The sequence below is a fragment of the Mesoplodon densirostris genome, chromosome 7, assembly GCF_025265405.1.
Source record: "Mesoplodon densirostris isolate mMesDen1 chromosome 7, mMesDen1 primary haplotype, whole genome shotgun sequence".
Classification (NCBI taxonomy): Eukaryota; Metazoa; Chordata; class Mammalia; order Artiodactyla; family Ziphiidae; genus Mesoplodon; species Mesoplodon densirostris.
Window position 1 is genome coordinate 57,151,547 of NC_082667.1, and position 25,006 is coordinate 57,176,552.

Consider the following 25,006-nt stretch of genomic DNA (forward strand, 5'->3'; position numbering starts at 1 on the left):
TGTCTCTTGGTCTCAGACTAGGTCCTGACAGCCTGACCTATTCCTTGTGTGCTTTCTTCCCTTCACTCTCACAACCACTGATCCTGATGCTTATTCTGTCCTTCGCTTGTTCTTTGGAAAAGTCCTGGGGGCTCCATGTCCCCCTTTTACGAATCACATGGCTATCCTCCAGTCTCTGCTTCAGCCAAGCTCTCAAGGATTCCTTGTCCCGCCAACCTTCCCATGTCCAAATAATATCCCTTTGAACCCGCCCCGCTTCGTGGGTGCTTCTCCCTCTTAGCCAGACTGGAGCTTAGACCTACACAAGTATGATGGCTGCCTTTCCTTTTCTTCAGATATCTTATTACAGAAGAAAACCCAGAAGGAAGGTGTGGAGTGGTGTGGAAATCAGGCAAGTTTCTCAGGATTATTATCCACATTGCAGTTTCTGGGTGTGAGAGATAAAGGTACTCACCACCTGACCATTAGTCCGTGCTCCATGAAGTTTTTCAGGTTAGGGAGGGTTTGCCTCAAGTCTGGAGTCCCTAGTCCATGTTGATATCTTAGCTGCAAAGGTGGAAAAACAGAATTAAAAGAAATTTTGGCAGATACCAGGCAATGCTTCCCAAACATGATTCACTAAACAAGTCCCCCCCGCCCCATTTTAAACGATGAAAGAGGAAATGTGGGTGTATGATCCCAACATCATCAACCTCACTTTTTGGAAGGTGTTTAAAGGTAGCCTCCTCATTTCCTGCTCCCTTGCCCTCTAACATTGGAGAAGACTAAGAACCACCAACTGTGGAATCAGGATATTTCCAAGACCCCCGTAGAGTTTGCTAACATCAACTCCAGGGACATATACCATAAAACCAGTATTTCATTTTAGGTACTGAAGGTTGGTATTACACACTCTGCCCTTTTTACACTGACCCTTTTCCCTTTGTAGAATCAAGAATAAGGGTCATGTTGTATCCATCTCTGATCCCCAAGTGTCTGACACAGTGCTAGTGCTCAGTCAATGCTTATTAAACAAACAGCAAGTCACTTTTGACAGAGGCTGTGCTTTATGTTATTTCTCTTGTGCCTGTAACTTTCCTCTTTCTCTAGGACCAGAGTACAGAGCTATAGAGCTAGTATGAGGAAACTATGGCCTGTGGGCAAGATCTGCTCTTAGCTTTACTTATTTCTGCTAGAGGCTGATTTTCTAAAATTATGTGTCCTTTTATGTGCCTTGTGTAACCTACTAAATGGTTTTCATCTGTCTGTTCCCGTCTCCTCTCACTTTGTCTCTGAAGACCGTTTGCTTCCTTCACTAAACATAATAGAGACCCGAGGTAAGTATAAGTGCATATTCATACACACGCTCACACACACAGCATCAAATACACAGTAAGTATACAAGCCCTGTAGAAATGTATTTTTCAAATGACATAATATATATGAAGAAAGGACTCTGTAAACTGCATACTGATGTACAGATATGAAGGGTCATCTGTATTGAGGTTTTACTTTTCTAGCACCTAATTTAAAAGTGGCTAAGTTAAACTTTTAAATAGTTTCCTCTTTTAAAAAATTAAACCATTATCAACAAAAAATCAAAGTAAGTTTTCTTTTGTTTGTATCTTGTACTCTATTGACTTTTCACTTAAGTGTGAGTGAGTGACATTTAACAGAGAAAAAGAGTTCAATCTCACTACACTGAACTTTAAAAAGAAACCCCCAAACCTAATCAGGTCTCTTGAATGGTCTGAATACACACATAAAATAAGGAGGTAGAAACATAGAATGTTAAAGCTAAAAGGTATCTTGAATATTATTTAAGCCAATCCTTTTCTTGTGCAGATGGGAAAACTGAAGCCGAGAAAAAGAGCAAGGAAATTCTCCAAAGCCACATGTTTCAATGGCAAAGATATTAGTCAGAGTCTCCTTTTCACAACCATGCCACTACACCAGCTACCCCAAAGTCTAAGAGGAAAATTGGTTGAAAAAAAACAAAAAAACAAAATCTTGAGAAGACAAAAGGAAAATATTCTTTTCCTTTTCCAAAGCTAGCTTGGTGACCTAAATCACCTCTGAGATTTGCTGACCTTGAATTATAAGATCTCCTCCATATTAAATGACATCATTTCTTATATTAATATAAAAGCATTTTTTCCATACATTGATAAAAGTAAAATGGCTGACATCCCAATATGATATTCCTGAATTCACTGTTTCAATAAAAAAGTGAAATTGTTTACACATGGCATGAAAATTTCACCTGTGATTCATACTGAGAAATATTAAATATCAAAAAAAATAAAACCACCCCATACTAAAATAACACTAAGCTATGTGTCCCTGAGCCAGTACGTAGTCAATTGCCTGCCCCAGGCTCCACAATGGAAGGTGGGTGTTGAATTCTTTTCAGAGACCACAGTGAAAATTTCTCTCCAAGTCTGATTTCAACTAAAAAAAGGAAAATGTGGGAATTTCAAGCCTCCACCCAAGTCTTCACTCTTCATTTGTTGTATAGCATTATTATCTTTATCATAGAATCTTGGGATATCTAGCTTAAAGAGATCATGGAGATTATCTTTTCCAACCTCCATCCTTTCATAAATGAAGAAACTAAGACTCAGTAAGACAAGTGTCCTGCCCAAGGTCTCAAAGCTGATAAGGGACAAAGCCAAGGCTAGAACCTCTCAATAACAACTCTGAATTCTTTCTATCATGTAGCCCTCTTAACTTTCAACATACAGAACTAAAATAGAAATTCATACATAAAAATAATATATTAAAATTTTAAAATAAAGTACATGTACTGTTTTAAGTCTAACCTACTGAAAGGCTTACAATGAAAAAGCAGCAGTTCTTTGCTCTTCAGTAGCGACCACTTTTAGTTGTTTCTTCTTTACCTTCATATTTCTAAATAATACACTTATATTAGTATTTCTTTTCTTTTCTTTTCTTTTTTTTTTTTTTTGCAGTACGCGGGCCTCTCACTGTTGTGGCCTCTCTGGTTGCGGAGCACAGGTTCCGGACGCGCGGGCTCAGCGGCCATGGCTCACGGGCCTAGCTGCTCCACGGCACGTGGGATCTTCCCGGACCAGGGCACGAACCCATGTCCCCTCTGAATTGGCAGGCGGACTCTCAACCACTGCGCCACCAGGGAAACCCTATTTTTAGTGTTTTGAGGAAACTCCATACTGTTCTCCATAGTGGCTGTATCAATTTACATTCCCACCAACAGTGCAAGAGGGTTCCCTTTTCTCCACACACTCTCCAGCATTTGTTGTTTGTAGATTTTCTGATGATGCCCATTCTAAATGGTGTGAGGTGATACCTCATTGTACTTTTGATTTGCATTTCTCTAATAATTAGTGATGTTGAGCAGCTTTTCATGTGCTTCTTGGCCATCTGTATGTCTTCTTTGGAGAAATGTCTATTTAGGTCTTCTGCCCATTTTTGGATTGGGTTGTTTGTTTTTTTAGTATTGAGCTGCATGAGCTGTTTATATATTTTGGAGATTAATCCTTTGTCCGTTGATTTGTTTGCAAATATTTTCTCCCATTCTGAGGGTTGTTTTTTCATCTTGTTTGTAGTTTCCTTTGCTTTGCAAAAGCTTTTAAATATCATTAGGTCCCATTTGTTTATTTTTGTTTTTATTTCCATTGCTCTAGGAGGTGGATCAAAAAAGATCTTGCTGTGATTTACGTCCAACAGTGTTCTTCCTATGTTTTCCTCTAAGAGTTTTATAGTGTCCGGTCTTACATTTAGGTCTCTAATCCATTTTGAGTTTATTTTTGTGTGTTGTGTTAGAGAGTGTTCTAATTTCATTCTTTTACATGTAGCTGTCCAGTTTTCCCAGCACCACTTATTGAAGAGACTGTCTTTTCTCCATTGTATATCCTTGCCTCCTTTGTCATAGATTAGTTGACCATAGCTGCATGGGTTTATCTCTGGGCTTTCTATCCTGTTCCATTGATCTATATTTCTGTTTTTGTGCCAGTACCATATTGTCTTGATTAGTGTATCTTTGTAGTATAGTCTGAAGTCAGGGAGTCTGATTCCTCCAGCTCCGTTTTTTTCCCTCAAGACTGCTTTGGCTATTCGGGGTCTTTTGTGTCTCCATACAGATTTTAAGATTTTTTGTTCTAGTTCTGTAAAAAATGCCATTGGTTAATTTGATAGGGACTGCACTGAATCTGTAGAGTGCTTTGGGTAGTATAGTCATTTTCACAATATTGATTCTTCCAATCCAAGAACATGGTATATCTCTCCATCTGTTGGTTTCATTTTTAATTTCTTTCAACAGTGTCTTATAGTTTTCTGCATACAGGTCTTTTGTCTCCCTAGGTAGGTTTATTCCTAGGTATTTTATTCTTTTTGTTGCAATGGTAAATGGGAGTATTTCCTTAATTTCTCTTTCATATTTTTCATCATTAGTGTATAGGAATGCCAGAGATTTCTGTGCATTAATTTTGTATCCTGAAACTTTACCAAATTCATTGATTAGCTCTAGTAGTTTCCTGGTGGCATCTTTAGGATTCTCTATGTATAGTATCATGTCATCTGCAAACAGTGACAGTTTTACTTCTTTTCCTATCTGTATTCCTTTATTTTTCCTCTCTGATTGCCGTTGCTAGGACCTCCAAAACCTGTTGAATATTAGTAGTGAGAGTGGACATCCTTGTCTTCTTCCTGATCTTAGAGGAAATGCTTTCAGATTTTCACCATTGAGAATGATGTCTGCTGTGGGTTTGTCGTATATGGCCTTTACTGTGTTGAGGTAAGTTCCCTCTATGTCCACTTTCTGGAGAGTTTTTATCATAAATAGGTGTTGAATTTTGTCAAAAGCTTTTTCTGCATCTACTGAGATGATCATATGGTTCTTCTTCTTCAATTTGTTAATATGGTGTATCACATTGATTGATTTGCATATATGGAAGAAACCTTGCATCCTGGGATAAATTCCACTTGATCATGGTGTATGATCCTTTTAATGTGTTGCCAGATTCTGTTTGCTAGTATTTTGTCGAGGATTTTTGCATCTATATTCATCAGTGATATTGGTCTGTAAGTTTCTTTTTTTGTAGTATCTTTGTTTGGTTTTGGTATCAGGGTGATGGTGGCCTCATAGAATGAGTTTGGGAGTGTTCCTTCCTCTGCAATTTTTTGGAAGAGTTTGAGAAGGATGGGTGTTAGCTCTTCTCTAAGTGTTTGATAGAATTCACCTGTGAAGCCATTTGGTCCTGGACTTTTGTTTGCTGGAAGATTTTTAATCACAGTTTCAATTTCATTACTTGTGATTGGTCTGTTCATATTTTCTATTTCTTCCTGGTTCAGTCTTGGAAGGTTATACCTTTCTAAGAACTTGTCCATTTCTTCCAGGTTGTCCATTTTATTGGCATAGAGTTGCTTGTAGTAGTCTCTTAGGATGCTTTGTATTTCTGTGGTGTCTGTTGTAACTTCTCCTTTTTCATGTCTAATTTTATTGATTTGAGTCCTCTCCCTCTTTTTCTTGATGAGTCTGGTTAATGGTTTATCAATTTTGTTTACCTTCTCAAAGAAGCAGCTTTTAGTTTTATTGTTCTTTGCTACTGTTTTCTTTGTTCCTATTTCATTTATTTCTGCTCTGATCTTTATGATTTCTTTCCTTCTGCTCATTTTGGGTTTTGTTTGTTCTTCTTTCTCTAGTTCCTTTAGGTGTAAGGTTAGATCGTTTATTTGAGATATTTCTTGTTTCTTGAGGTAGGCTTATATAGCTATAAACTTCCCTCTTAGAACTGCTTTTGCTGCATCCCATAGGTTTTGGATTGTCATGTTTTCATTGTCATTTGTCTCTAGGTAGTTTTTGATTTCCTCTTTGATTTCTTCTGTGATCTCTTGGTTATTTAGTAACGTATTGTTTAGCCTCCATGTGTTAGTGTTTTTTACGTTTTTTTCCCCTGTAAGTGATTTCTAATCTCATAGCATTGTGGTCAGAAAAGATGCTTGATATGATTTCAATGTTCTTAGATTTACTGAGGCTTGATTTGTGACCCAAGATGTGATCTATCCTGGAGAATGTTCCTTGTGCACTTGAGAAGAAAGTGTACTCTGCTGTTTTTGGATGGAATGTCCTATAAATATAATTAAATCTATCTGGTCGATTGTGTCATTTAAAGCTTGTGTTTCCTTATTAATTTTATGTCTGGATGATCTGTCCATTGGTGTAACTGAGCTGTTAAAGTCCCCTACTGTTATTGTTTTACTGTTGATTTCCTTTTTTATAGCTGTTAGCAGTTGCCTTATGTATTGAGGTGCTCCTATGTTGGGTGCATATATATTTATAATTGTTATATCTTCTTCTTGGATTGATCCCTTGATCATTATGTAGTGTCCTTCCTTGTCTCTTGTAACATTCTTTATTTTAAAGTTTCATTTTATCTGATATGAATATTGTTACTCCAGCTTTCTTTTGGTTTCCATTTGCATGGAATATCTTTTTCCATCCCCTCACTTTCAGTCTGTATGTGTCCCTAGGTCTGAATTGGGTCTCTTATAGACAGCATATATTTATGGGTCACAGCAAGCCTGTGTCTTTTGGTTGGAATATTTAATCCATTCACGTTTAAGATAATTATCAATATGTATGTTCCTATTACCATTTTCTTAACTGTTTTGGGTTTGTTTTTATAGCTCCTTTTCTTCTCTTGTGTTTCCCACTTAGAGAAGTTCCTTTAGCATTTGTTGGAGAGCTGGTTTGGTGGTCCTGAATTCTCTTAGCTTTTGCTTGTCTGTAAAGCTTTTGATTTCTCCATCGAATCTGAATGAGATCCTTGCCAGGTAGAGTAATCTCGGTTGTAGTTTCTTCCCTTTCATCATTTTAAGTATAACATGCCACTCCCTTCTGGCTTGTAGAGTTTCTGCTAAGAAATCAGCTGTTAACCTTATGGGAGTTCCCTTGTATGTTATTTGTCGTTTTTCCCTTGCTGCTTTCAATAATTTTTCTTTGTCTTTAATTTTTGCCTATTTGATTACTGTGTATCTTGGTGTGTTTCTCCTTGGGTTTATCATGTATGGGACTCTGTATGCTTCCTGGACTTGGGTGGCTATTTCCTTTCTCACGTTAGGGAAGTTTTTGGCTATAATCTCTTCAAATATTTTCTCGGGTCCTTTCTCTCTCTCTTCTCCTTCTGAGACCCCTATAATGCAAATGTTGTTGTGTTTAATGTTGTCCCAGAGGTCTCTTAGGCTGTCTTCATTTCTTTTCATTCTTTTTTCTTTATTCTGTTCCTCAGCAGTGAATTCCACCATTCTGTCTTCCAGGTCACTTATCTGTTCTTCTGCCTCAGTTATTCTGCTATTGATTCCTTCTAGTGTATTTTTCATTTCAGTTATTGTATTGTTCATCTCTGTTTATTTCTTCTTTAATTCTTCTAGATCTTTGTTAAACATTTCTTGCATCTTCTCGATCTTTGCCTCCATTCTTTTCCCGAGGTCCTGGATCATCTTCACTATCATTATTCTGAATTCTTTTTCTGGAAGGTTGCCTATCTCCAGTTCATTTAGTTGTTTTTCTGGGGTTTTATCTTGTTCCTTCATCTGGTACATAGTGCTCTGCCTTTTCATCTTGTCTGTCTTTCTGTGAATGTGGTTTTTGTTCCACAGGCTGCAGGACTGTAGTTCTTCTTGCTTCTGCTCCTTCTGGTCATATTCTGTCCATTCTCAAAGAGCCAACACCAGTTCCGTTTCCTGTAGGAAGGTCTCTGATTACTCCAGGATAGGGGGCACTTTACCCCTCTGCCAAATCCCTTCCTACACCACATTTCCATTCGCTGTCTTTGGAAAGCCTAAACTAACTGAATAGATACTTAAAACATATTTGTTAATTAATTAATTAGTAAGTTAAAATTAATGCTGTATGGGAGGGAATGAGAGGCATCTTGACACACTGGAATGAGCACAGATGCAGACAATCTGGGTTTGAAATACCAGTGCTGTCATTTATTAGTTGTTTGACCTTGGGTAAGTCAATTCTTGTAAATGGGATGTTATCTGCCTTGCAGAGCTGTTATAAAGTTTAAATATGATAAAGTATGTAGAGGGCCCCAAACGTTATCTGGTACATAGTAAATGCTCAGTAAACTATACCTATTATCATCATGCTACATATATACTCTCTGTATATATTATATCATAATCATAGCATCTATCACTAAGCTGAGCATAAAACTGGTGCTCAAAAATGGCTTATCACTTAACTAACTATGATTAGAATCAGAAAAGGAAAACAACAGAATTCAAATCAAAGGGGAAAAAAATCTTAAGTACATAGTTCACCTTTTTAAAAGCTAATTTTTACTAATTTACTAAGTTTCTGACTACAAGCACTCGAGAGAGGCAGCAATAAACACATATACAGGGCCTTCCTGGTGGCGCCGTGGTTAAGAATCCACCTGCCAATGCAGGGGACACGAGTTCGAGCCCTAGTCTGGGAAGATCCCACATGTCGTGGAGCAACTAAGCCTGTGCACCACAACTACTAAGCCTGCGCTCTAGAACCCACAAGCCACAACTACTGAAGCCCGCACACCTAGAGCCTGTGCTCCACAACAAGAGAAGCCACCGCAGTGAGAAGCCTATGTACCACAACAAAGAGTAGCCCCCGCTTGCTGCAACTAGAGAGAGCCTGCACACAGCAACACAGACCCAAAGCAGCCAAAAATAAAATAAAGAAATAAAGTAAAAAAACCCCACATATACGTATCAATATCTTTTTTTTTTTTTCTTCCTTTTTGCGGTATGTGGGCCTCTCACTGTTGTGGCCTCTCCCGTTGCGGAGCACAGGCTCCGGATGCGCAGGCCCAGCGGCCATGGCTCACGGGCCCAGCCGCTCCGCGGCATATGGGATCCTCCCAGACCGGGGCACGAACCCGTATCCCCTGCACCGGCAGGCGGACTCTCAACCACTGCACCACCAGGGAGGCCCCGTATCAATATCTTTAAAATAACTACACAGTGAAGTGGAAAGATCGACTCATGATGCGGGTGGTCAGAAGACCTGGATGAAAGACACAGCTCTGCTGTATGGCTACGAGTAAGTCCCTTCCCTGCCTGGGCTAGTCAAATAATTTTCAAACTTCTTTTTTGGGTAGCCCTGGAATCCTTCATTCACATGAAATATTATGTAGAAGCCCAAAGTGTGAAACAAATAGGAAACTGCTCTAACTGTAGGCAGTTGTTGGGGAGTAAAGTTAGAGCCAAGGAGGCATTCCCATCTGGAGTTTAAACCCCCCTGGACTAGGTCATCTCCAACAGCCTTTCAAAGTTCTACGAGTCCACTTTAAATGCTCTATAAGTTACAGGAACCATACATCTATGGATTTTGAGATAAGAATACGGTTAGGGTAGCACACATTCACAATGTGAGTGATGAAGGAACATCGGTCCACTCAGCCCCATTTCAGGTTTTGCTCACTTCTGATGGTGTCAGAAGTCAAAGTTGGCTAAGAGGGTGTCATATCTTTATGTATTCACTGAGGGGTAGGTCTGATGGAAGAGTCTCCAGAAGATACATTCCTGGACACCCTAAGGGAAGTGTCCAAAAATGGAGAGTAAAATGGGGTTCAGTCTAATGCTCTAATGTCAGGTAGAGATGAGCCGGTATTAAAATGTAAATACTTCAGGAAAGGAACAAATCTATATTTTTATTAAGTAATTCTTTAACAAGTTAGCTCCCTGGTAAGGTATTAGTAAAAACAAGAAGTTAAAGGAGGAGTGAGGCCAAGGGGGAAAGAAAGAACAAGGATAGGGAAAGGAGAGAAAGAGCTACATTTACTAAGTTCCTACACATCCTATTCATACAGCAAATATTTATTTAGTGTCCACTAGGCTAGGCACTGTGAATTAGCTCTCTGTCTTCTGAGTGATTGGCTGGACTCATAGTCTGTTCTCACCATATAATGTATGTAACCTTGAACAAGGTACAGAACTAATCTGTGCCTTGTCTATAAAACAGGACCAACAATATTTGTCTCATAAAATTGTTGTAAGAGTTCAATCAGGATTTTTATAGAGAATGGAAATTCCTGAGGCCTGATTTTTAGAAAGCATTCATTAAAACTACTGAGGGCCTAGAGCACTTAGCTCAAGAATTCGGATTTATCTTCCTTGACAGCAGTAAGAATCTACTACAGGGTTTTAAGCAGAAAAGTGAATGGGGAAAACAACTCCAGGGGCAGCTGTGAAGGATAGGTTAAAAGACGAAAGTACGCTTTTCTCTAAGAAATCTTTCTCCAACATTCCATCAAAACCTACCCTTCCCAACTACTACCAATAAATACCACACTTCCCTAAATGCAGCTCCCTCTGCTCTCAATTCTTATTGGGGAAGGCAGATGCCAAGAAATCCAGGCAAATAAAATGTTGCTTTGGGTCTGTCTAACTGCTGCAGATTAGTCTCTGAAATAAACACCTTTTGTAACAACTTCCTACTGCACCACCACCCAAAGAGTCTAAGCAGTTTTAAGTGGAATTTTGGTTTCAATTAGCTTGAATTTCAGCTTTACTCTGATTGGTTTAGAACTCCATGGGAGCAATTAAATTTCTGTGCAACTCTATAGTAGGCTAGTAGGTGAAAACTACACATAGATGATAAATTAGATGGGAAGTAGGGAGAAGCAATGTTCAGTCGTTTCCCCAGAAAAATGAACAAGTGCTACTGTCTACTAGCAGAAGAAAATCCCTACACTAAAATAACCAGGAAGATCTAGCTTTATGGTTACTGGAACTATAAATAAATAAATAAATAGATAGATAGATAGAAAGAAAGAAAGAGAGAAAAACAGAGCAATGAATACATTCAGCCCTCAACAGACACTATAACCATGTCAGTTCCATTCATTATCTTCTGTTTTCTTCTCCCACACCATCTTTTTGTATAAAAATACAGTATTTTTCCAAAGCCACATGCTGGTTTCATCTCAAATCACTATATATAGACAGATCAACTACGATGTTAGAGCTCTTGTAATTGAAATTAACTAGTTCATACCACTTGATTAATGGTGCTCCGCTGACTAGGTTAAGACCAGTTGCAGCTCTGGAAATCATATTTTAAAATAAAGTGATTGCACTTTTGAGAAATAAATGCTGAGTTCTTGTACTCAGTGAGCATCCTCCTATTGAGCTGAGGCCTAATTTAATATCAAAGTGCTCAATGTTATTTTTATTTTTCAAACACCCAATTTTTCCAGGCTGGTAAAGACTCTGGGGGCTCAAGAATCATTTTGTCATTTAGGTTTTGGCAGGAGAAATTCAGTTTAGACAACACATGTGTGCGTGTGCACGTGTACACACACACACACACACACACACTCTCTCTCTCTCTCACCCTTCCCAGCCATATTCATCTACACAAGGCCACTTATTGCGTGGCTTATTAGTTCCATATGGGACTTGAGCTGAGCTGCATGATAGGTTTGATACAAAGCGTCTGTTACCATGAGGGAATGTGCATTAATACAATGCTTCAATAAAGTTTACTACAAGATCAACACTTTCGTGATGGGATTACAATGAATTTGACTACAAAAAGAACTGGTCAAGAGGAATTGAAAAAATAAGAAATTTAAAATGCACATATACATCAAAGACTTAACTGTAGAATTCTGGCTTATGTAGTCAAAAATCTCTATAGGACTAGTTAACGATATTTCAATTCATTTTTAAATGCTAAGGTTTCACTGACATAAAAAAAAAAACTAGATTAAGAGCTTAAAAAAAGGGCACCACCATGTCAAAAATAAAATCTTCCTTCCTAGAAGAAAACACAACTCTTTCAAAGATGTGGAAAAGCTATCTGAATATTTAATATGAGTAATAATATTGTTTCTTACAGTGAGTCTTGCAATATATACCTCTAAGGAAAGGATAAAAACCTGATTATGGGCTTCTAGTTGCAAGAACAACTTAAGTACTTTTCCATCCTCATCTATAAACCTTGCCAGTTTTTTTCCAAAATAGATGTTATAATGTAAACATAGGACACAGCTGAAGCCTGACATTCTGAGGTCTGAAAAGTCTAAGAGTCAAGTCTAAAAGCTCTTAAGTCTAAAAATGGAAAAGTTTCTTCCATTCCTCCTCCCAATCATCCTATCAACTACTCTTAGAATCACGGGATTCAAGTTAGAGCTGAGTGGCACTTTTGAGAATATTGGCCCACCTGCTCCATTCACCCTGGAAGGTAAGTGGGAGGCTAAGTGGCCTAGCCAAGGGTGAAGAGGTGGAGTCCAGGGACCAGAATCTAAATTTGTGAGTTCTAATCGCAGGCTCTTTTCTTTATAGCATATGTTGTATTTACAAAGTACAGGTTATATTTGAGTCAAACTTGTCATTATAAAATCTGTCATATTAAAAACACTTTAATTAAGATGGTCCTTTGCTTCAGGTTCTTACACTTGCCAGAAAATAACTAGAAGCACTAATAAACTGATGCAACTCCAGGGTCACCCTGGTCTGTAAGTGTGGGCTCTGTCACTGCTAATTCTTGAGTTGCTGAAGAGGATCAGTAAAGCATACTACAAATGGACAAGCAAAGTACAACTAGAAATTTGTCAAAGGCAGGTAAATTAGACCCTTGATAGCAACTGCAATCAGCTTTAACTAGTGACCATCAAAGAAAGATTACATTCTCTGGAGGCTGAAGGCTGTGTGAGTGGACAAACTTGTGTAGGATCCATTAGAGCAGATATTCATGTCAGGTCCAGCAGGCTCCACCTTGGCTCCCTGCCCTCCTGTTAACAGTCCTGTGCACTCTGATTTACTCAGGCTACCTTATATTGACCTTTGACCAAATCTGGATCCTGATTCCCTTGCGAGCTAAAACTTGCTCCCTAAACTGATCAAATTTAGCCATTTCTACTTCCAGTTCACCGACTTTGATGCAATCTTGTTGTTAAAAGCTGTATCAGATCAAGGAGGTTACAGTCTAATAGGGCAGAGACAGTTTTCTAGAATATCTTACAAATGGAATCATAGAATATTTAGCCTCTAGTGCCTGCCTTTTTTATGTTTTTGAGATTCATTCATGTTGTTCCATGTATGAGTATATGTTCCTTTTTATTGCTGAGTAATATTCCATTGTATGGATATACCACAAACTGTTTATCCATATGCTGGTTGATAGACATTTGGATTGTCTCATGTTTGGGCTATTATGAATTAAGGTGCTATAAACATTTAAGCACAGGTTTTTGTTTGGACTTGTATTTTTTATTTCTCTTGGACCAATACCTAGGAGTGGAAATTCTGGGTTGAATGGTAGATATATGTTTAACTTTATTTTAAAAATGCCAAACTGTCTTTAAATGGCTACATAATCTTGCATTCCCACCAGCAATGGATGAGTGTGTTAGTTGCTCTGCATCATTGCCAGGACTTGATACTGTCAGTTTAGTAAGTATGTAGTAGTGTCTCATTATAGTTTTAATTTGCATTTCCCTAATGACTAATAATATTTAGCATCCTTTCATGTGGTTTTTTTTTTTTTTTTTGTGCCATCTGTAGCTCTTCTTTGGGCTATCCTGTACTTTCTGTGAGCTATCACTGGTGAATACATCTGACTAATACACTCTGATTATCTGATTGATCTTAATATCTTCTAATTGGAAACCCTCTAAACTAATGCCATTTCTGCTTAATCTAGCCAGAGTAGATTCTGTTTACTACATAACACAATCCTATTTGTAAAGAGGAGCCACAGGGAGTTCTTATGTGTGTAAAAGACAAAAATGAAAATTCCATTATAAGAGCAGGGATTCTTTCATAGAAACTCAGGTAAATCTAAGTGTCAGAGTTTTATTGGAATGAAAAAAGCACTGAAATCTGTTGTCATAAATTTGATTACACAAGGAGTATAGAAGCCCATTCCGGCATCTCCCTAGCAATGCACAGTGACCACAAATATCTGACATGATTATTGGTAGAAATTACCAAATTCAATCCAACAAATAATTACTGAACTCTGTGTGTGTGTGTGCGTGCGCATGCATGCGCACATGTGGTGATTATAATGGAAAAAGAGATACGTATATGGCATTGTTTACAACAGGGGAAATCTGGAAATAATTTGAATATATACTAGTACTTTGGCCAGGTTCTAGGTGGAATGCTGATTGTGTTAAGGATAATTAAAATAATGCTATAGCTGCTAATATATTTACTGAATAATGTGCCAAGCATTACGATAAGTATTTCAGATTGTATTATTTCATTAGTCCTCACTATTACGCTCATATGGTTGAAGAAACTGAGACTTAGAGGTAGACTTAACAGATTGTAGAGCTTGAATTTGCACCCCAGCTTTGTCTGACTCTAGCACTTTGAACTCTTAACCACTTAAGAATGAAGACGATAATGGTAATACCAATAGCATTTACCATTCTTCTCGACTTGCAACCCGTGCCAGGCACAGAACCTCACTGTTTACTGCTTCATTTAATCTTCGTAATAACCCCATGAGGTAGGTCGTATAATTCCCACTTTACACATGACAAAGTGAAAGAGGTTAAAGGAGTTGTCTGAATTTTCGCAGGTAGCAGGTAGAGGAGCTGGGATTTGAATTCAACTCTGACACTTCACATCCCAACTCACAGTCTAAATACTGCTTACAAGTTGGACAGAAAAGATTGTTTTCTCATTTCTCATTTAATTCTAATACTTAGAAAGGGACTCTCAACTCTTCAGAGAAACACATTCCTTCTCTTGATATCAGACATTTGACAACAGTTACATCTCTACTCAGCTGTTGTTCAGTTAAGCTATACATATTTAGTTGTTTAAAATCTTTGCTTGTATTAATCCCTACAGCCTCTTCATCATTCTTTATGTCTCTGAACTCCCTTCAGTTTCCCTTAAATAATCTGGTAATGAGGTGCCCTAAATGGAACACAGTTTTCCAGAATGCTTTTTTCTCTTACTAATGATTTTTTCCCCTTCAAATATTAATTTTACTGTAATATCTACTTCATGCTTTTTAAGGGTTTTTTTTTTGTGTGTGTGTGTGGAATTCTTCTGACCTCACTTGAATTGCATTAGAGTCCAAGCCCATGCATCCATTGTTTAGTCTCTCTGGTTAATCATAAATAAATGTAGCCTCAAAAAAAGGAGAAGCAAAACAAACAAAAAAACCCCTCCAAAGTGGCAATGAACTGTCAAGTGCACACTGCCCTTCCAATTGGACAGATGTTCTTACAATCTGGTCTGGAATAACTCTGCTCATCTTTTCATCTCACGATTCATTTAACAAAAAGTATAATTAATTCATTGGATACGTACTGAATATCTACTACAGGGAAGGTGTGCAAGGTATGATAAGAGTGTCATAAAGTGACTCAGCCATGGATGCCTCTCTGAGGCAGTTACCTCGTAAATGAATGATAACTAAGTGAATCTAGAAGGAAAGTACAACTTTCAATGAGAGTTTGAAGGGTGGGGCAATAGGCAGAATTTTAAGATGGCCTCTATGACCCTTAGCCCCAGTGTTACTCCCCTGATTATTTTATATTTATGACAAAGGGATATTATCTGGGTAGACCTAATCTAATCACACGAGCCTTTAAAAGCAGAGAGTTTTCTCTGGCTAGAAGCAGAAGAGAGTGTTCTGAGAGATTTGCACTGTGAGAAGTGCTTGATAGGACATTATTGGTCAGAGGATGGAGGGACCATGTGAGAAGGAATGCAGGCGGCCTCTAGGAGCAGAAAGCCAGTAAAGCCTGCTCAGACCTACAGCTGCAATGAACTGGATTCTGCCAACACTTTCAATGAGTTTGGAAGTGGATTATTCCCAAGAGTCTCCAGATCAGAGCCCAGCCTGAGCAACACCTTGATTTTGGCCTTGTCGGCCCCTGAGCAGAGAGACCAGATGAGCCCACTCAGACTTCTGACCTACAGAGCTGTGAGGTTAAAAAATGCATGTTGTTTAAGCTGCTAAATTTGTGGTAATTTATTATGCAGCAACAGAAAACTAATACAGGTGTTAAAGATTATGTCTACCTTTTACTTGAAGATACTTGGAGTGAATTCGTGGGGAGAATGTGGCCTGAGCAGTTCCTTGACGAACAGGTAGCATTTCTGTGTATCTACTATGTGTCAGGCACAACAGGGATAGCTCTACACAAGGACACAGAGGTTTTAGATAGCAAATAATATTTTGAACATTAAACACGTGCTGGGACATACTTTAAGCTCTCAAGGGGAAGGCATTTGAGACACTGAAGAATTATCCCTAACTTTATTTTGAGGAGTCTGAACTTTTATTCTCCAGAGACTATGGTTCTCTAAAATATTCTGCAAGATCCTGTCAGGCTAAGAGCCAAATGTGGATGCTCAAGTTTATGGAAGACACACTGAAAAACTAAAAAATACATGAATAACTAGTTCAGAACAGGATGAAATCTTCGGTTGTTAAAGCAAAGCACAGCATTAAGTGACCTTGTTTATCAAACTGGGAAAGCACGCCAGGTTGTATATAATAATCTTTTTCAAGTATAATGGTCATAAGTCAAAAATTACAATATAAATAAAATAAGGCTATTCACTACTACCATAGTTAATTAATACAAATTAGATAAGAGAAAGAGTTAAGAGCTATAAAAATTGGGGAAAAAGAGGTAAAATGATCCATTTTTAGAGATGATATGATTACACATTTAGAAAATCCAAGCAAACCAACTGAAGACTCATCACAAATTCAGTAGAAAATTTAAAAACAAAAATCAGTAGTCTTCCTTTATATAAATAATATTGAATCAGACTACTACATGGTGCTAGTTTAAACAGTAACAAAGATAAAATACCTAGAAACAAAAATAACCAAATGGTGAGATCTATATGATAAAAACCTTAATATCCTATTAAGGGATGCAAAAGAAGATCTTAATAAATGGAAATTCACCCTGTTCTTGGATAGGAAGATTTGTTACTATAAAAATGACATTTTTCTATATACTAACCTATACATTTATTATACTAGTAGATACCAATAGGATTTTTTAGAACTAGATAAAGTATTGCAATGTTCAGTTTTGTTCTGGTAAATAAAAACAATTCTATAGCATTTTCTATATGCTAGGCCCTGTCTTAAGTACTATACAAATACTAACTCATGCAATCATCATCGTAAGAACTGTAACAAAGCAGGTACTATTATTGTCCCCATATTGTAGATGAAGAAACTGAGATACAGAAAGATTAAATAATTTGCTCCCATACACCTTACACAATACCTACAATAAGACTATGTTAATAGTACAGATCTATTTTATTGTTAAATGCCTGCCAACTAACATTATGCCAGGTGCATGGTAATTAATAAACTTTTGGCAGGGAACTGAGTTGCAGACTGCAGGGGTGAAATCCAAATTTGCTTATTTGATTTACGGAGAAATCTCCATGGGAAAAACCTTCTTGAAGTGTTGGGACCTAAGCCATAATCTGACAAAAGTGAGCTGAGCCAAGCTGGGCAGTAAATAGTAGGAAAAAAGGCAAATCAGTGGAGATGGAGGAAAGAATCTAAGTGAAACTCACAGGCAGGTAAGTGCATTAGATGAATGTATGTGTGTGTGTGTGTTGGGGGGTGTCGAGGGGAAGCGGAGCAGACTGGCCAAGGAATCATTTTATTTAATTTCTCACAATAGAGTGTGAATACAATTTTCTTCTGAACAAAGTGCATTGAAAATAAAGTTTATATAATGTGTTAATCATCTAAGCAGGCATGAACAATTTTGGATAACTGTCCAAAAAAAAAAAAAAAGATACAAAAAAAGCGCACAAATTTTAGATTGTGTTAAAATTTCCATCAAGAGATTTGGTAAATGAGAGCTCCATTTGCTATTTAAATATTGCTCTCTGGCACTATTAGTTAATAATCTTTGAACAGATTATGACACAAAACCACCCCATCAAACCAATTAGCTATTCCAAGGACTATTCCAAGGTTATTAAACCACATGGTCTTCTATCTTCAAACTGCCACTTTCACGTTAACTTCCTAGCTAACTTCCAAAATTCTTAAATCAAAAATAATCTAATAAAAAGCCAATTTAAAATATATGAAGTGGTAACAGAGAGGAACTAAAAAGTGAAAAAGGTCTTGGGTTGGAATTCCAGGTTTGCAAGTTAACACCTTTGTGACCTTGAGCAAGTCACTTAACCCCTTTGAACCTCTGGTTCCTCATCTACATAATACATGTAACAACATCTGCTTCAGGGTTATTGTATGGAATAAAAATAATGTATGTAAAACTCTCAACACAGTCTGTGAGTTATAAGTATCTTACAGTTGTTAGTTCTCATCCCTTTTCCTCAACAGCTATTCCTAAGAACATTACTGTTTTTTCACACTTAACCATTAATGCTGCACCTTATTTTTCTGCTTCATTCATTACTAGTTTTTCTCCTAACTTCCTTTGGTGAAGCCTATATGTTGTTATTTTTGGTCTCAACTGAATCAGACATGTCTTAAATGTAACATTCTATAACAGGGGTCCCCAACCCCTGGTATCGGTCTGCAGCCTGTTAGGAGCTGGGCCACACAGCCCGAGATGAGTAGCGGGTGAGCGAGCGAAGCTTCATCTGCTGCTCCCCATCACTCCCCATCGCTCGCGTTACCACCTGAACCATCGCTTGCATTACTGCCTGAACCATTTCCCCCCGCCCTGCCCCACCTGTGGAAAAATTGTCTTCCATGAAACTGGTCCCTGGTACCAAAAAGGTTGGGGACCGCTGTTCTATACCCTTAAAAGACAGGACTCATCAAAAAGAAAGCATCCAAGGTAGGTGACATATTCACAACATTCTGAAGATAAGAAATGCCAAAGGGCTGAAGTAAGGGGACTGGAAAATTGGCAGAAACAGAAAAGCAGGGTGACAGTGTAGGGTTATCAGGAAGAAAGCATAAAACAACAGGAGGTAAAGGGCAGAATTACGTTCTGAACCTAAGTCCATCAGTGTGTGTGTATTTATTTATTTAACTAGTATGAATATATACATTCCAAACAGAATTTGAGCTAGATATAAACTAGCTACAGTAATAAGACTTAGTCTGCTCCTTTTTGTTCCACCTTCAGTCTTGTATAGGTACAAAGAGGACAACCAGCTGGAATCATGTATGCATTCTGCCAATAGATGCTGAACACCTTCTATGCGCGAGGCCATGGGTTGGAGCTATAAAATAAAGAAGAGGCAGCTCCTGCTTTCCAGGTAATAATAATATAATGGAAAAGACATTTAAAAATCAGAAACATATGGCTGAGAGTCCGCCTGCCGATGTAGGGCACACGGGTTCGTACCCCGGTCCGGGAGGATCCCACATGCCGCGGAGCGGCTGGGCCCGTGAGCCACGGCCGCTGAGCCTGTGCGTCCGGAGCCTGTGCTCCGCAACGGGAGAGGCCACAACAGTGAGAGGCCCGCGTACAGCAAAAAAAAAAAAAAAAAAAAAAAAAATCAGAAACATAAATATATTAAAGAATAATAAATATCACATTAGAGAAAATTATAGGGACACAGAGGAAGGACGCCTAACCAAGTCTAGGGGAGACAAGTATGTTTGGAAAGGAAGTGATAAGGAAGTAATAACCTATATGGCCACACAGTGCAAGCTGGATTTTATTAGGTGAAAGAGCAGGGAAACAGTATTCCAAATAGAGGAAACTGTGTGCATAAAAGCACAGAAGCAAGAGAGAACATGGGAAACAGCACACAGTTTGGTATGGGAAAGACAGGGGATGAGATTAGGGTAAAACATGCTTATTATACGAGCAGCGGCCTAGAAAGGAAGACCTTAAGCAAGGTACCAAGTTCTGAGTGCCCCAAAGAAGTAACCAGCATATCAGATATTCAAGATTAGGTGTGATGGAGAGTTGAACAGTTAAACAGCTCCAAAGAAGGAATGATGGTTTTACACAAGGAGGGAAAAGTAATGGTCTGGAGAAATGTACAAACTACCCATCCCTCCCTCCATCTTTATCACCTTCTTGTTCTTGTGGAGTGTCAAAAAACAAGTCTCCAATGGAAGGGGCTCAAGCTTCAGTTAACACAAAGAGAAGGAAAGCGTTTTATAGCCACTAGGGGTTTGCAGGGGGATGACAAGCACTGTCTCAAGAGTCTGGAGGCTCTTGTTTGAGTGAGGATGTCCTTGAGGTCCATCGAGCAGCACCAAAGGCTTCACTGGGGTGAGACTGTCCCACTGTGTTCAACAGAACTGTGGAGAAGTCCCTGGTTAAGGCGCCATCAGGAGCCTGCTCTAGTGAGGGCTACTGGAACTCTTTGAAGCAGTTTAAACAGTTGACTAAAGGACGGCACTGCCTCTGGGTGTTTGTAACAGTCCTCAAGGTTCTAGTTTGTGGAATAGCTTGTTGTGGGCAAAGCTTGATACAAGGTTTATACCTAGATAATGTAAGAGCCCTGGTCAGGCACAGAACCATATGGAGTACAGCATAACCTTAGAAGGCACTTGCTTTCACCTTTTCAAAGAACAGTCCCATTTTCTACAGCATCTTTGACAATCATCTAGCTTTAGTACGTACACCTCTAATGACTAGATACTTAATTCATCCCAAGCTTTCCACTTCATTGTTGGGTAGTTCTGATAAAAAATATTATTTCTCATATGAACTAAGAACTCCCTCTTTCTGATTCCTACCTATTTGTATTAATCTAATCCATCAGCAAGGTTTAATTTTACTCCTTCTTCCCCTGACAGCCTTTGAAATATGAAGATAGCAATCTTCTTCTCTTGGACATATTCTTTACTTATGTTCTTGACTTGTTTAGAGTAACTACATAGGTAACATACATTTTTCCAGGATTATCAATAACTTCCATTACAATTTTGATCTCTATCAGGTCGTTAAAAAGCCATGTTAAGTAAGCTTTAACAGAGAAGGGAGCCTTGATTTCCCAATGAATCCTTGCTTTGTCTGTGTCTCACTCAGTGCTGCAATATGTGAGAACACCAGCTTTTTAATTTTCTTGCTGAGGTGTCTTATGTCAAAACCTTCCTAGCCTCACTCACATTATGCTGTAGCCTTTCATGTGCTCTATAATCCAAACACCTAAAAATACTTGCCATTCCTTAAATAAGCCTCAGATCTTGATTCTTTGATACAGCTATGGCTTTGTCATGCTATTCCTTCAGTTTGCAAGGTCTATTCTTCCAGGAAGGTCTCCACCTCTGGCTTATCTATTAAAATCTTACCCTCTCTTCAGGTATATTCCAAATGTTATACACTGAAAAGCTTTCCCTGATTGAACCAGTAAGAAGAAAAATGGATATCATTTAGTGTTCAGCTTCTATGTGCCAAGCTCTTTGCCAGGTCCTTTAATACTGTATCTTATTTAAAGTTTATAAACCCTCAAGGTATTACAGATGTCCCTTGGTATCAGTGGGGGATTGGTTCCAGGAACCCTGCAGATACCAAAATCCAAAGTTGCTCAAGTCCCTACATGGGCCCACCGTATCCACGGATGCCAAACCCGCGGATGAGGTGGGCCGACTGTATTTAATCTTTGCTTCACATATGATGATACAGGTTCAGAGTGTTAAGTAATTCCTAAAGGTTACACAACTGATAAAACCAATAAAACTCTATCTGATTTAAAGCCATGAATATCAAATAACGCTGTTCCCAGGATACTGTTTTTATAACATGGATATTATGGATAAACATTACAGAGTGACAGAACCAACTTTCTAACCTACTTCCCTCCCTATTTTCACAGAATAAATTTATGAACTGTCTCAGAAGGTAATACATTCCTCATCAAATAGTTTTAAGGAGCACAAGGAGTATCTCTTAGGAATACTGCAGAAAAGTGTTGGAAATTAGAGGAAATGTCTCGGATCTCCAGGTTTTGTGACTCTCTGGATTTTAATTCTTGACAGGAAAAGACAAATAGTCAAAAAACCTGGTTGTGGCTTTGAGACATTCACTAGCTGTATTTGGATCTCATTCTTCTACTGTTGGAAATGCAACAATATCAGGCTGAATTTGGTTAAAATAAGAAGAATATTTTAAAGTTCACTGGTTTCTTATACCTTTAAAAAACCTTCCTTCATTTAAAAACTTCTTTTGGGGACTTGTGGGTTAAGATGGCAGATTGAAACATATACATTTACTTTTTTTTTTTTAATTAATTAATTTATTTTTGGTTGTGTTGGGTCTTCGTTGCTGTGTGTGGGCTTTCTCTAGGTGTGTCGAGCGGGGGCTACTCTTTGTTGTGGTGCGCAGACTTCTCATTGCAGTGGCTTCTATTGTTGCGGAGCACGGGCTCTAGGGCACACGGGTTTCAGTAGTTGTGGCATGTGGGCTCAGTAGTTGTGGCTCACGGGCTCTAGAGTGCAGGCTCAGTAGTTGTGGTGCATGGGCTCAGTTGCTCTGTGGCATGTGGTATCTTCCCGGACCAGGGCTCGAACCCATGTCCCCTGCATTGGCAGGCAGATTCTTAACCACTGCACCACCCTGTACATTTACTTTTGCAACCTCCCAACACTCCAATAACATGTCAGTAATGGGGTTTTCTACTTTATGCTTCCATTGTTTCTAATGAGAAGACAGTAATGTTTTAAATCATTATCCCCTGTATTGTGCTTATATGTAAATACAACAAAGACAGAGAGTAGAAAAGGTTATAATAGCAACAAAATTTTGGAAGCTGAAAAGCAGATGGATGAGTGGTAACTAAGCCGACTTTAAAAAGTTGAATTCTAAGCCAGAAGAGGGGCATTGAGCGGCGATGTGAGCTATAATTCAGTAACAACCATAAGGCTCAGGAATTGGTGACCCCCCCAAGTACTTCTTAAAGTGGCAGTAAAACTGGAGTTACGAACAGAAAACTGGGTGATCATTTTGCAGTGTATACAAACAGTGCATCATTATGTTATGCACCTGAAACTGATATAGTGTTGTATGTCACTTACATCTCAATTAAAAAACAAACCAGGAAGACTAGTTGAAAATCTGTAGGACAATTATATTTCCAGATCTCCTCCCAACTCCACGGAGTCAGGCAACAACCACTCTTATACCTTGGCAAATAAACTAGAATTTTATTCTTTGGAGAGGGAAACACCAACACAATTAAGGGCAAAGGCACTGTATTGAAAACAAGGTGATTAAATGAATGTATGCATATTAAATGCTGTGACCTCCAGTCCTCTTCCCCTCCACTCTGCTTCCAGAACACAGGCAAATACTTCACGGTGGATAACTGAGAGCTCCTAGACAAGCCCAAGAGGAAGGACCTACGTAGAATGACATCAGGTGTTCCCCAATGAAAAGAGCTGAGCCAAATTACCCTACAGTGAACCCCACAGTTAACAACCTCTATCCACATACGAAGCGCTTCCAATGTTTTCTAGTCCTCTCCTCTTAAAAATAAATATGCAATCAAGTATCACCAAACTTAAGAAAAGCCTCTAAGGCAAATGACAGTATCAAGATCAAACCAAAAACAGAAACAAGAATAAAAGTTTTAAAAACCATTAATATGCTCAGATGGATAAAAGAAGATACTACACACATGATGCTATTTGGAGAAAAAGTTCTTAACAATTTAAAATATGAAAGTGAAATATGAAAAACAAAAAATAGAAGGGCAAGACATAAAGTTAAGGGAATCTCTGAGGAATTAGAAGAACAAGACAAAGAGATGAAAAACAGGAGAAAAGAGATAAGAACATTAGAGGATCAGTATGGGAGATCGAACACCTAAATATAATGTAGCCTAGAAAGAGAAGAGAAAGTAAAGAAGAAATCATCAATGAAATAATTCAAAGAAATTTCCCAGAACTTAATGACATGAATTTTCAGACTGAAAGGATACACTGAGTACCTAGCACAATGGATAAAAATAAACTCAAAGGCCCATCAGTCTGAAATTTTAAAACACTGAGGAGTTCCTACAAATTTCCAGAAAGAAAACAAAGCAAAGCAAAACAAAATAAGTAAATAGATCACATTCAAAAAAAGGGGAATCAAATATCTTTAGGTTTCCCAAAAGTAACACCAGAAGCTAAAACATAATGGAGCAACCACTTGAAAATTCTTCCAAAAAAATCTATCTATATATACATATATAGATTTTTTTCCAGCCTAATTCCATACCCAGCCAAAAAAGAATAAAGATATTTTTATATTTACAAAGTCACTAAAAGTTACCTCTTCCCAGGAAGCTATAGGATGATATTCACCAACAAAACAAGAGAGTACACTGAGAAAGAGGAAGACATGGAATCCATTTGAGAAATGGATTTCAACATAAGAGAAGTGATGGGAATCCCCCTAGGATTATAGTAAAGGCATAGAGACTGGAGCATGTCAGAGGGCTTCAGGAGAGATTTCTTCCAAAGATTAAATTGACTGAATACCTGACAAGTAACAGATTGTACATCTGATATGTCTGAACATTTTGAAAGGAGATTTAGATAACTGGTGGAGAATTTGGGGTAGAATTAGCTATAAGCGTATTGAAAACTAATCATAGTAAAAATAAGAGAATCATAAACTTCAAAGAAAACAGAAAATATTAGGTAGGAAAAAAGTAATCATAGTATACTGCATTCTTATCTATGAGGGAAATTTACATAGAACTAGTAATTTAAATACTAACCTATATTGGTAGAACGGAATATAGCTGCAGTAAAGAGGTGGTGAAAGAGAGCTAAATTCTCATCCTTTACTGAAGGAATCACTGGTAATCCTAAAACAAAACCCAAGAAGCATCAATACTGTCAGGTTATTTAGTTATTTGAAGGCAAATACTAAGAGAATCTGTTAAATTATCGATAAGTGGTTGCCTTTGGGGAACAAGGAGAAATATTGTTTTTCATAATAAACCTTAAGGAACTATTTGACTCTTTAACAGCATGTACAATTTTTATAAAACTAAAAACAGTATTAGTGGTCCAGAACTCCACGGCTGAGTTATTTAAAGACACAATCCCTTCCCCTCCATTTTCAGAGTTTCAAATGGCATCATGTCACACATCCTGGTGAGT

The 25,006-nt window shown here is 38.1% G+C and overlaps 1 protein-coding gene across 1 annotated transcript in view; it reads right to left on the bottom strand.

The window, feature by feature from the left end:
* UVRAG (UV radiation resistance associated) overlaps positions 1–25,006 on the bottom strand; it is a 361,815-nt gene that overhangs the window by 26,287 nt on the left and 310,522 nt on the right. The window contains 1 exon segment of the mRNA XM_060104362.1: positions 455–546. Coding sequence (XP_059960345.1) covers positions 455–546 — 92 coding nt within the window.